At 49.6% G+C, this 14185-nt stretch overlaps 1 protein-coding gene across 4 annotated transcripts in view; it reads right to left on the reverse strand.

Annotated features, from left to right (window-relative positions):
• The window catches only part of LOC144132309 (BTB/POZ domain-containing protein KCTD3), a 175348-nt gene that overhangs the window by 79528 nt on the left and 81635 nt on the right, over positions 1–14185 (reverse strand). For all 4 annotated transcript variants that reach the window (XM_077664627.1, XM_077664623.1, XM_077664626.1 and 1 more), the window contains one exon: positions 2955–3070. In XM_077664627.1, coding sequence (XP_077520753.1) covers positions 2955–3070 — 116 coding nt within the window. The remainder of the gene's footprint in view (positions 1–2954; positions 3071–14185) is intronic.

The following is a 14185-nucleotide window of genomic DNA, read 5'->3' on the forward strand; positions in this document are numbered from 1 at the left end:
GCCACTGCGCGGTCCCGCACTGCATCAAGTAGGTCATGCCAGGACATGACGTCGGCAGCCCGAGTCACCGCAGCAAGCTGCGATGTCGGGTCTGCAGACATAAGCAGGACCTCCCAGTCCTCCCAGCCCGAGATGGCGTGCTGGCCCCGCAGGGGAGGGTCCGCAGAGCAGCCGAAAAGGATATGGGAGAGTGTGGCTTGGGGGTTACCGCATAGGGAGCATGCAGGGGATGTACCGCAATAGTGGGATAAAAGCTGAGGGGATGACAGAGAGCGGGTCTGGAGGCGTCTGAAGAGGATCTGTTGGGAGTGCGTAAGAGAGGGGCGGGGAGGAGGGTAAGTCTGACGGTGACCAGCAATCCTCATCACCATGATTCCTGACCAGACGGTATGCCGTCAAACCCTCGGCTACATCAATCTGCGCCGTCAGTTTGGACAACCGGCCATCACCGGAATTCGTCGTAAGATAGTGAATAAAGGAGCTGTAGTGCTCCTGAAACGTCTTTTCATCTTTTGACTTTCGCCAGTGACCAGCAACCCTCATCACCATGATTCCTGACCAGACGGTATGCCGTCAAACCCTCGACTACATCCATCTGCGCCACCAGTTTGGACAACCGGCCATCACTGGATTTTGTCGTTAGTGAACAAGGGAGCTATAGTGCTCCCGAAACGTCTTTTCATCTTTTGACTTTGGCCAGTGACCAGCAATCCTCATCACCATGATTTTTGACCAGACGGTATGAAGTCAAACCCAAGACTACATCAATCTGCGACATCAGTTTGGACAACCGGCCATCACAGGAATTCGTCGTTAGTGAACAAGGGAGCCGTAGTGCTCCCGAAACGTCTTTTCATCTTTTGACTTTGGCCAGTGATCAGCAATCCTCATCACCATGCTTCCTGACAAGACGGTATGCCGTCAAACCCTCGACTACATCAATCTGCGCCATCAGTTTGGACAACCGGCCATCACCGGAATTCGTCGTAAGATAGTGAATAAAGGAGCTGTAATGCTCCCGAAACGTATTTTCATCTTTTGACTTTCGCCAGTGACCAGCAATCCTCATCACCATGATTCCTGACCAGACGGTATGCCGTCAAACCCTCGACTACATCCATCTGCGCCACCAGTTTGGACAACCGGCCATCACTGGATTTTGTCGTTAGTGAACAAGGGAGCCATAGTGCTCCCGAAACGTCTTTTCATCTTTTGACTTTGGCCAGTGACCAGCCATCCTCATCACCATGATTCCTGACCAGACGGTATGCCATCAAACCCTCGACTACATCAATCTGCGCCATCAGTTTGGACAACCGGCCATCACAAGAATTCGTCGTAAGATAGTGAATAAAGGAGCTGTAGTGCTCCCGAAACGTCTTTTCATCTTTTGACTTTCGTCAGTGACCAGCAATCCTCATCACCATGATTCCTGACCAGATGGTATGCCGTCAAAACCTCGACTACATCAATCTGCGCCATCAGTTTGGACAACCGGCCATCACCAGAATTCGTCGTAAGATAGTGAATAAAGGAGCTGTAGTGCTCCCGAAACATCTTTTCATCTTTTGACTTTGGCCAGTGACCAGCCATCCTCATCACCATGATTCCTGACCAGACGGTATGCTGTCAAACCCTCGACAACATCAATCTGCGCCATCAGTTTGGACAATCGGCCATCACCGGAATTCGTCGTTAGTGAACAAGGGAGCCGTAGTGCTCCCGAAACGTCTTTTTATCTTTCGACTTTCGCCAGTGACAGACAGACAGACAGAAAAACTTTATTGAGCAAGTGAGTTTTAGACCCAGCTGGGTCAATGGGCCACTGCGCGGTCCCGCACTGCATCAAGTAGGTCATGCCAAGACATGACGTCGGCAGCCCGAGTCACCGCAGCAAGCTGCGATGTCGGGTCTGCAGACATAAGCAGGACCTCCCAGTCCTCCCAGCCCGAGATGGCGTGCTGGCCCCGCAGGGGAGGGTCAGCAGAGCAGCCGAAAAGGATATGGGAGAGTGTTGCTTGGGGGTTACCGCATAGTGAGCATGCAGGGGATGTACCGCAATAGTGGGATAAAAGCTGAGGGGATGACAGAGAGCGGGTCTGGAGGCGTCTGAAGAGGATCTGTTGGGAGTGCGTAAGAGAGGGGTGGGGAGGAGGGTAAGTCTGACGGTGACCAGCAATCCTCACCACCATGATTCCTGACCAGACGGTATGCCGTCAAACCCTCGACTACATCAATCTGCGCCATCAGTTTGGACAACCGGCCATCACCGGAATTCGTCGTAAGATAGTGAATAAAGGAGCTGTAGTGCTCCTGAAACGTCTTTTCATCTTTTGACTTTCACCAGTGACCAGCAATCCTCATCACCATGATTCCTGACCAGACGGTATGAAGTCAAACGCTCAACTATATCAATCTGCGCCATCAGTTTGGACAACCGGCCATCACCGGAATACGTCGTTAGTGAACAAGGGAGCCATAGTGCTCTCGAAACGTCTTTTCATCTTTTGACTTTGGCCAGTGACCAGCAATCCTCATCACCATGATTCCCGACTAGACAGTATGCCGTCAAACCCTCGACTAAACCTTCGTCCAGTCACCTATTATATTCTTTCATCGCGGTCACCTGCAAAGTACACATGCCTTTGAGTACCAGATGACTCACAGAAAAGAAAGCCAAACAGTGCCACTCGGAATGGCAGGGCAGCCATTCTGATAGTGGCCCATTGTCTCATAGCGGCTCACATCTTCCGCTGCTAATGAAATTACTACACAACTAGGGCATTTTTCAACCTCCCCTAAACAGTCGCACCAAGTAAAGCCCCCAAACAAGAGACCAGCAATCAAAATATAAGTCAAAATTAACTACGAGCCCCTCAATATGAAGTGCACATGAGTTGGTGGCTTAGGCAGGAGAATCAGTCTCCTGCAGCCACGCAAAGAAAGCAACCCACCTGCCAATGCTGGGTCATGGCGTGCCAGACGCCCACCTTGCCCAGGTGGCTTAGGGCCACCAGCTGGCTGCCGATGAAGAACAGGCTGTCCACGGGCACACTCAGGTGGAACACGCCTGCACACCAATAGACACATTACGGCTCAAATTTGGGATCCGACATGTTCGAGCACATACCGCATTTTCCTGAATGGAATGCGACCAAAACTGTAACGTGAGGGTAGACTTTGCGGGCCCATAAAGAAAATACTTAAAGAACAGGAATGTGACATGAGGAACTATGCTGCATAGGTGTGCGCTAATAGAGATTTTTTTTATTTTAAAGCAATTTGAAGCAAATTCGAGCAAATATTTCGAATACTTCTGGCATACGAAAAGAGTTGACCGACATAATAAGCGTTTTCAAAATCATATATTTTTCTAGCACACAAGGCCATAACATGTTAAGACAAAAAAACAATGCATTAAAGTTTTGTCAAATTCACTCAGCCTGTGTTGATTTCGTGAAAAAATTACCATCGAAAATCGTGAGAATTGACCTATATATACAGTTAAACCTGATTATAATGAAATTGGTAAAAGTCAGAGGTTTTGTAATATGCAGCTTTCGTGAGAAAAGTCAAAAGGACACTGCAGAACGGAAACCAAAATAAAAAATACATGTAGTGCACCAATCACCTCGAAAATGTTTGCAGAAAACGACGTTACTTGAAGTCATAAACGTGGAGAAGAGGTTCACGATTGCACTGATAGCGAGACTGTGGCGGCAGAAGCCACCACCTCCACTGCGGCTCGCACAACGCAGCTAGGAGTGGGGTTGGGAGGGAGGCGGCAGAGGGGGCACCGCAACCGAGCTAGAGGAGAATGTGTGAAGCCGCGCCGCTGGCGCAGACCAACTACGGAGAGGCACATGCTTCTTCTCGCACGTTCCCTCTCTGTCTTCCCCTCATTGTTGCCCCAGGAAACGGACTCCTCACATTGCTGTGCCAGCGCTCTCTGCAGTGACGATGGCTGCACACTGCTGGTGTTGTTTCTTTTTTTTTTTTGCTATGCCTTACTATTTTTTGCTGCTTTTGAGCATGAACTGGTGTAATGCCACGTGGTATGACGTTCCAAAAGAAAGAGAAAGCACCAGAGATGCATCGCCGGAGCACGGTGCGTTGTGTCAACTGCCGTCGGTCATTGAGATCGCCGTTCCTCTCGTGTCAGTTCGTGCGTTATTGCCATGAAACTTCAGCGCACTTTTGCCGAATTTCAGGTAACTCAGCACTCAGAACGGGGCACCCATCTCCATGTGTCTTGTGCTGGTTCCTTCTTGTGCTCACACTGTCGCACTTGATTAGCGAATTTCATGCGGAGAAGAACGGCTGCGGCAGCTGCAGTTAGCTCAGACTCGTCCCACAGAAGTCAAAGGAGCCGCATGTCCTCCAATCAATGCATGCCACCAAGCCAGTTCCGGCGCATGCGCAGGCATTTGACAGGTGCAGATCTGGCCACCCCACTGGTGTCTGCTTGTGCCTGCCTACCTTGGCTTTCACTGCGCGTGCGCCACGGCTCCATCCTAGAAGAGGTACTCTGAACCAAAACCACACAAAACGTGCTCCAGAAACGTTAATCACTCAAGACAAATGACACATTTACTCATCTAATTTGCACCAATGCGTAACTTGCGCACCGCACCATCAACTTTTTAACCGGATTTGAAAAAAACAACTTTTACTTGCATGGTACAGCTCAGACCATTTATAACGTAACCGCTCAAATCCGGGACCGCACTGTATGCAGCTTTTTGTGACGACCACTTTGCTTCCCATAGAGTTCAATGTATTGGCGTACCACTTAATACACAGCCGCACGTACCGTATTTACTCGAACGTAACGCGAGTTTTTTTACCGAAAGTAGAAAGCAAATGTCACCCCAAGCGTTACAATTGAATACTAGGTTTAAAAACGCTATGAAGAGCACCAAACACACACTAATAAAATCATTTCATATGTCAAACGTGTGCGTTGATCGTACCGGTCATTCAATATCACGCACTCCAACTCGCCGGTCAACCAGTACGCGAACCACAGGTCACAACTACTAGGACAAAGCGCAAACCTAATCGCAAACGCAAAAAAAAAAAAACGACGCCAGTGAGAACAAGCCAACAAGAGTTGACGCCAGCTAATAATAATAATTGGTTTTTTGGGGAAAGGAAATGGCGCAGTATCTGTCTCATATATTGTTGGACACCTGAACCCTGCCATAAGGGAAGGGATGAAGGAGGGAGTAAAAGGAGAAAGGAAGAGGTGCCGTAGTGGAGGGCTCCGGAATAATTTCGACCACCTGGGGATCTTTAACGTGCACTGACATCACACAGCACACAGAACCCGGGAACTCCAGATCAAGCGCCCAAACCACTGAGCCACTGCGGCGGGGCTAGAGTGGATGGATTAATGGAGGGAGGGTAGGAGCATCCCCTTTGAAACAGGGCAGTGGTTGCAGCCACTATGCTCAGTTTGTTTTCCTTTATTTTTGTTTACTCTGTTGTAAGTTGTTAATACAATTCGTCATTTCCTTTAAAAAAAAAAAACATCTTCCTACACTTTAAAACTTATGTCACCTCTCTGCTTTTGTGCCACCAATCCTCCAATCGCTTTTTGCTAATTTCCACCTCAGATTTATTTACATGACTATTGTTATCTCTAAACCCCAAGGCCTCAGGTAGAGTGACTGTGCCTGCATCGACATCGGGATGGATACCATCACATTTTAGGATGAGGTGTTCTAGTGTTTCTACAGATTTAAAACACACAGCACATGTGTCATCTTCTTCGTTAAATTTTTTTCAGTAGCTGCGCGTTCTAAGACACCCTGACCTAGCTTCAAAAAGGAGGGCACTGCCTCTTGAGTTATAAAATGTTTCTTTCCCGATCTGCCTTTTCCAGCATCGATATAGTTCTCCACTATGCTTCTTTTCCATTGAATCTATCAAATTTTTACCTTCGACGTTTTTAACCTGTCGTTTATTGCTCTTTCTTTCTCCTTCCTCGTCTCTGGCAAACTTACTGGCCAGCTTTCTAGTTCGTTTCCGCCACTGTGTGTCAACGCTCTTTCTGTACAGGTATTTAAATACCTTAGCTGCCCACCTGTTATCATCCAATTTCTTCAGGCGTTCTTCGTATAGTACTTTACTCTGAGCTTCCCGTGCTCCGAACGTTGCCCAGCCCATATCCTCTTGTACTGCCTCGTTTGTGGTTTTCCCGTGGGCACCTAGTGCTAATCTTCTGACAGTTCTCTGATTTACTTCTAATCGCGACTGAACTTCAGCCCTTAAAAAAAAAGAGTGGCGCGATGAGAGGGCACCACCTCGTGACGAATGCTCACAACCTGTAGCGAGGTTGTGTGGCCTCCGTGACCGCAAAATGAAACAGCCATCACGGAGGCACTGAGCGCTCGCAATCACCGCCAAGACGCCAGCAAAGGAGCGAGCGATCCCACCGCCATCTGTCTGTTAACCCTTGCAACTGATGCAAAAGCGTGGTCACGTGACTAACAGGCAGCAGGGCATGGAGCAGCGCGCTTTGTTCGCTCTTTCAAGTGTTTGGTGCTAGTGCGTGTAGTTGTGTGTTCCGTGCTTCGAGTCTTAGGCCTATCCCCATCAAACAGTCGAGTTGTCTTCAAGCGGAATGGCGTGCTCACGCGCTCAGTATACAGCTGGCTTCAAGCGTAATGCTATTCTGCTTGCTGAAAAAGTGGGAAATTCAGTGGCTGCAAGACGTCTGGACGTCAACGAATCGACGATCAGGGGATGGAGGAAACATCGCGAGGAATTGTTTAACTGCAACAGCCTGCGAAAAGGCTTTCGGGGGCCCAAGAAAGGCCGCTTCCCGGAGTTGGAGCGTCGCCTTGCAGAGTTAATTAGCGAGCAACATTCCCGACTACTTGGAGTAAGCATTGAAATGCTTCAGTGCAAAGCACAGGAGCTTGCGCGGGACACGGGTTTGACCCAAAACCAGTTTAAGGCATCACGAGGCTGGGTGCAGAAGTTTATGCGAAGGGCCGGGTCCTCCCTTCGACGCACGACATCTGTTTGCCAGAAGCTGCCCGGGGACTTCGAATCAAAACTTCGAGAGTTCCAGCGCTACGTCATCGATCTTCGTCGCTCTACCAATATGTCACTTGGACATATCGGCAAGGCCGACCAGACCCCCGTGTATCTGGACATGCCTATGTCCAGAACAGTAACTGACAAGGGTGGAATGTTGGGCGAGTCGGTATTCATCCATGAGAAAAGGAGTGCGAAAACAAAACGACGGACGAAGACAGAACACACAGCACGAGCGCTAACTTCCGACTAAAGGAAAAACACAAAACAGTGTCGACCAGGACTTGAGCCTAACGACCAAGCGCATGCGCCAAGGCTGGGAAGCGGAAAACATTTAAGGAAAAAAATATAAGGAAAAAATTCAAAGGAAAAACGGCATAAGAAGATAAAGGTTATATACTCTCTGCCCCATGATAACCTACTCAGCATTGTTGAAGAATCCATCCTTCATCACGGTGCGTTTGCTTTTCAAAATGAATCTGGCCTGTCTGTTGAGAAATTTTTGGAATTGCTTTCGTTCTATCTCCACTCCACCATAATTAATTGGCAGGGCACTCCTCATATTCAAAAACAGAGAGTGTGTATTGGGTCCTGCTTGGCCACTGTACTCAGCGACCTATACCTTGCACACTTGGATGGGATTCTTCAAGATCGACTTGCCACTTCATGTGTGGTAAAAGTTTTTAGATATGTTGACGATTTTTTATTCCTTATTGACTGTACTCCTTCGCTCCTTGAGCAAGTCTCAGCAGACCTTTTTGCCATTGTACAAGGGTGCTTTCTCCCGCTAACGTTGACTAGTGAAATTCCCACTGACTCAGAGATCCAGTTTCTTGACATCCGCCTTAAGTTCATGGACAATCACGTTTGTTGGTGCTATTCACCCCGAGCTAACAAACCCCTTCTGCCTTACAAGTCAGCTCATTCAAAACTCGTAAAACGAGGCATCATTAACCTATGCATGCAGAATGCTCTCGAAAAGTCATGCCCTCATCTTAGCAGCTACAGCTTCCGAGTACAACTTAGAAGATTCCTCGAAGCAGGGTATCCTAATGATATCTGCATTTCAGTGGCTGAATGCTTGCTTAAGAAGAAACTTCAGAAAGAGGGAAGAGTGACATATAAAACGCAAGGCATGACAGTTGTCAACCCCTATATCCATGGTCTGTCGCATAACCTAAAGAAAATAGGAAAGAAGGCAAATGTTCAGGTGGTTTTTACAGCCCCAGATAAACTAAGTGCCATTTGCAAAAGGACCCTGCCCGCCGAACAACATCCCCATTATCCAAAGTGTAACATTCGACACCGAAAAAGATTTGTTAAGTGCACTGAGTGCATCGTTTACAGCATCCCGCGGTCCTGTGGGAAGCAGTACGTGGGACAGTCCAGTAGGTGCCTCAATGAAAGGCTTCGTGAACACAATAACAACATGAAGTCGTTAACGGACAGCAACACGGTCGTGCACTGCAAGGAGTGCGGGTGCGTGCCATTTCTGGATAAATGCTCTGTTGTTGCCAGAAGCAGAGATAAATTGACTAGAGAAATCTTTGAAGCTACACAGATAGCTACTTTACGTGATCTGTGTGTGAGCGAGCCTTTTATATTCTTATCGAAATGCGAATTGAGATTTCTAGGTTTGCAATAACCTTTATCTTCTTATGCCGTTTTTCCTTTGAATTTTTTCCTTAGATTTTTTCCGCATCCCAGCCTTGGCGCATGCGCTTAGTCGTTAGGCTCAAGTCCTGGTCGACATGGTTTAGTGTTTTTCCTTTAGTCGGAAGTTAGCGCTCGTGCTGTGTGTTCTGTCTTCGTCCGTCGTTTTGTTTCCGCGCTCCTTTTCTCATCCAGAACAGTGCACAAGTCTGGTGAGCATGAAGATCGCCTTAGAAGCACAGGCAATGAAAAAAATCGGATTACCGTTATGCTGGCATGTTTGGCTGACGACCGCAATCTCTCTCCATTCATCATTTTTCGCTGGAAGACGATACCGAAGGAAACTTTCCCGAAAGACGTTATCGTGCGCTGTCACGAAAAAGGTTGGATGGACTCGAGTCTTGTCATAGATTAGATTCAAAGCGTGTGGGACCGAAGGCCAGGCGCATTGCTGCATCCGGAAGCAATATTGGTTCTGGACTCTTTCCGAGGTAACCTGACACCCGGCGTCAAACAAAAGCTACAGCGTGACCAAATGCATCTCGTTATACCGGTTGGCATGACCTCCATTCTCCAGCCTTTGGACGTTTGCATGAATCGCAAGGATCGCTTGCGACAATTATACTGGGAGTGGATTGAAAGCGGATCAACAACAACACCTGCAGGTAGGCTGAAATGCCCAAGCGTGTCTACCGTTGCCCACTGGGCTTCAACAGCCTGGTACGGGCTGCCTCATGATTTGGGCTACCGCGCATTTAAGAAATGCTCAATTTCAAATGCTCTAGACGGAAGCGAGGACGACCTGCTGTGGGAGGCAGCTAGTGACAAAGAAGAGTCAAGCTGTGATGATGACAGTGACGGCAACAACTGCCGTGAGGATGAGGGTGTATAGGAATGCCTGTTTGGCTTGTATTTCAATAATGTTGTCTTTGACCCTCAGAACTGTGCGATGTCAGTTCCTCGCGTCACATACGGGTTCTTTCGGTTTTTCTGTCGCCCATGCCTGAAGTCTACCCTCGCGTTACAATCGTAGTTTTTTTTTCCCCTTTTCACACCCGAAAAGTCGACCCTCACGTTACAATTGTGGTCGCGTTACATTTGAGTAAATATGGTAACCGGAGACCGCATATGGTGTGGTTTCTGGAAAGCCTGAGGGCCCGTGTACCAACACAGGCGCGTGTGTACCGGACAAGTGTGCTTCTGAGATTGCGCAAGGAGAGGGCAACAGGCAGCGAGAGGGAGCGTTGTCAGCGTGGTACAAGGCAAGGCTGAAGGTGGGAGGAGAGAAAAACAAAAGTCGCAAAGCAGGCGTTTTTCCTCTCGCTCTCCGATGTGCCTCCGTTGGGCACACTGGACAAAGCTCGAAAGCATGTGATGGCACGGCCAGACGAGCATGCTAGAGCAGTTACTGCGCACACATGCAGTAGTAATCTTTTTGACAATGAGAGCGATTCTACCAGCCTCGGCTGTCATCAATTCCAATGGCGTCTTCTCCTGCAAAAGCCAGGAAATGGCAAGCGTTGTCCCTGGAAACCAAGCAGAGCATTGTGAAGGACGCTGAGAGCAGTTTGAAAAAGGCCACGGTGGCAAAAAAGTATGGTGTCGCCGACACTACTGTGTCCGTCATTTGGAAGAATAAAGACAAGTTGTGACAACAGCTGCAGGAAGACTCCGCTTCAATTGCGAAGAAGCGGATTCCTGTGTCAAAGTACGAAGATGTTGACACCGCTTTGTTTAAATGGTTCTGCGAGGTCCGAGCCCAGGGTGTTCCTGTGAGTGGCCGATATTGCAAGCCAAGGCCAGGTGCTTTGCAAACCTTTTGGGGCATGATGGTTTCAACCCACTGAATGGTTGGGTTTAGTGTTTCAAGGACCGGCACAGGATAAGCCTGGCTCAGCATTAATGCTGAGAGCATGCTTTTAAAGTGCACTGACCATGACGTCTACAATGCTGACGAAGGTGGCGTTTTTATATAACCTGCATCCGAATCGCACTCTCGCTCTGCGAGATGAGCGCTGCTCCGGTTGCAAGCTATCCAAGGAGTGAGTGACAGTCTTAATTTGTGTCAACATGGATGGCACAAAGAAGCGGCACCTGTTCATCGTGAGAAGATTGGCATGGCCACGGTGCTTCAAGAGGAGGAATTGTCTACCTACTTTATACATAGCCAACAAAAAGGCTTGGACGCCTAAGGAGCTCTTTGCTATTTGGCTGCAGAAATTGGCGAGGACATGGTTGCTGAGAAACAGCAAGTCGTCTTAAATTTAAACAACTGCTCTGCTCATAACGCGGCACGAAAGCTGACTGCAGCGAGGTTGAAATTCTTGCCAGCCAACACGACAGCCAAGAGCCAGCCACTAGACCAGGGTGTGATCACAAAAGGAAAAAGCACTCTAGTCAAACCCGCATATATCGAACTCGTAAAAGAACGGGAATTAGTTCGATATGTCGTGTAATTTGAAATAACGCTTTAACGAATTTGACAATGTACAAACCGCACCTCATTAAAAAGCATTCTTTATTTGTTAAAGACATGTATGGCGAAACTATTAGTGCGAGAAATAGTCGCTGATCTGCTTTTTGACTTTGAAAACATTATTGAGCATACAGTTTTCAACGTTGTCAAGTGACTGAGAACAGCTGAGCCCACAGCCTTCTATAGATGCACAGTAGCAGCGAACAATGCTCAGCGCGTTAAAAGCATTGGAACACAATCGTGGGTTGGAACTCGTTGGATCCTCCCAGTTACTGTCGCCGGCGACACCCCTGGTCAGATCGGTAATGATGTCTTCGTCAGTGAGCCCTCCGGTAGTCGGAACATCGTCGTCGTCTGCGTCGACGACGAGTCCCATCACAAACGGCACCCGGGAATTTGGAAAGCTGACTGAACAAATCCTAAGTTCCACAAGTGGTTCACCGCTAATGAGGGGTTCATTGCAATTGTTAGAAGAGTGTGATGACCGCCCATAATGCGCAGGTCCACACGGGACGGAGAGGCAAAGAGACACCGTATGGCTCAGTTTAAACAAACAGATATATTCAATAATTACACATGATTAAGATTATACATCAGAGGCTGGGGCGTCCGAGCTTACGTGCCGACGACTTCATGGGGACGATGGAGGGGCTCCGGAGTTGAGCTCGCACGGTTGCTGGCAGAAGCTGCACGCCGTCGGGCTTCGGCGCTGAAGGCCCCCTTGGCGAACGATGTCGTCCTGAGCGTGCCTTCTTCGGTACTCCTTGTCGATTTTTATATCCTCTTATCCCCACACTCCCTAGGGTGAGGACGCCCACGCTGGAGTGGGGGGGGGGCTAGGGCTTTCACTTGGGCGCACAAACACCCCACCGCACTTATGGTCTCGCCCCCCTCACGTGTTGAGTCCGAGGGAAAGAAGGTTGTCTTCGAGGTAGCGCATAGCGTCCGCTGTGGTAAGGTGCGCTCTGGCCCGCTGTCGGTTCCCGCGGGTCACCGGCCTCCGTTCTCCATCAAATGACACTCGCCCCTCAAGGCCGGAACGCGAGGTCACTAAAAGGCCGGGAAAGTGGTCCCTTGTCCTGGGGTGTGCTCGGGAGGGTTGATTGATGAGGCCCGCCGTCTTGCCACGGGGCCAGGCCCGCCGAAACGAGGCCGCCCTGGAACGGCCACGGCAATTGGGAAAGATAACGCCCGTCTCCCAGCGGCGGCGGCGGCGTTCGACTCGTGCCGACACTATGGAAAGGGGGTCCGGTTGGGCTTAAACACCTTCGTTCTGGTCGTCACTCTCAACGAATATGGCTCGGTAATTGATGATGCCGCTGTCATCTGGGTCGTCTCCGTGCGGTCCACGGCGGCAGGCCCAAAAGCAATCTCACTCAAGTTGCTTGCAGCCATATACAATAGAAACATGAAAGGGGGTCCGGTTGTGCTTTCGCCGCCACTGGGGGCTCCGTCTACGCCGCGCCGTCGAACGCGGAACCTCGTAGCACACACAAGGAACGTCACACTCGCTCACCCTCCAGAAGAATGTTCTCCGAACATTTGAGTCCATGCAGCTCCCCTTGTCTTTCTCAATCGCCTCGCACAGTGCGTCCGACAAAACACATTTCGCTGCACTCAACACCACTGCACAACACCATATGCCTCCGCTGTCATAACTGGCGTCTCCAGGGGCAGCGCTGATGTTCTTTTACAAATAAACATGAAACTCAGCACCCAAGCCTCTCCTTTCTAGTCCAAACTGGACGAAATAAATTTACCACAGCTACAAAGGAGCTCCCACTTCTAGCACGATCACGGCACAGACAAAAATATAGATAACGAAAGGAAGTAGGGCAGGTTCTGCATGCGCTCCGCATGCTCTCCTGTGAAGGTGTTACTTAATGACAGAAAGGTTTAGCTACCAACTCCGATAACTTAACATATAAGCACATAGCAATGTTATGAGCTGCGGCATTACACAATTCTAACCAGTTCACAACTCCGCTCTGTTTACGCCATTAGTCCGACTTAGCTTTCCGATTTCGCAGCGGATATCGGCCTTCATGAGTCATACTAAGTAAGTCTGTCACCCTTTGTCTGCTTTGGGACTCGCGAGGGCTCGTGGCAGGAGCCTCTCCTGGCGTTATCTGCGCGGCAACCTCGCGCGCTTCTTCTTCTAGCAATGCATGAAGTAAATCCGGTGGCATTCCGGCCGTCACCTCTGGCGCCTGCCGAACAAATGCAGGAGAGGGAGTTTCTTGCGAACTATCTGCGCGCTCCGCTTCACTTCTGTCCCCATCAAAATCCGCGCTTTCCCTTTCCTCATTTCGTGAATACTGAACCGGTGCCGACTTGAGGCGATTTGCGTGTATCCTTATCAAGCGCCGGTTCACGTCTCGGACTCTGAAGTTTACCGGAGAAAGCTTCTCGACAACCTCGCACGGTCCTCTCCACTTCGTCTGGAACTTACGAGCTAGCCCAATCTGCCTTTGGCAGTTTTCAATGTACACGCTGTCCCCCACATCAAACGGCGCGTCTCTAGCACTGCGATCGTGCACCTCCTTCCTGCGCTTCGCCGCTTTCTTTAAGGCCTCCTTTGCGATGTCCCTCGCCACTTGCAAGCGCGATTCTAGCTCAACCTTATAGTCGTCCAGTGAAGCGTATGGGACACGACGGGGGCCCTCTGGCACTTCACTAGGCTGGTCCGGGTCTCGGCCGTAGAGAAGAAAGAATGGCGATTCGCCCGTGCTCTCGTGTGCTGCGGAATTGTAGGCAAACATTGCATACGGGAGTCACAAGTCCCAGTCCCGCTGGTCGCGCGAAACAAAATGCGACAGGAACCCGGCCACGGTTTGGTTCAGTCGCTCCACCGCGCCGTTGCAAGCCGGATGGTATGGTGTTGTCTGCTTCTTAGCGATCTTAAGCAGCTCGCAAACTCTCCTCATTAGCTGCGACACGAAGTTCGTTCCCCGATCTGTCAAGAGTTGCCTCGGGGGTCCATGTCGGAGCACGATCTGTTCGACAAAT

Source organism: Amblyomma americanum, chromosome 5 (assembly GCF_052857255.1).
Source record: "Amblyomma americanum isolate KBUSLIRL-KWMA chromosome 5, ASM5285725v1, whole genome shotgun sequence".
Lineage (NCBI taxonomy): Eukaryota > Metazoa > Arthropoda > Arachnida > Ixodida > Ixodidae > Amblyomma > Amblyomma americanum.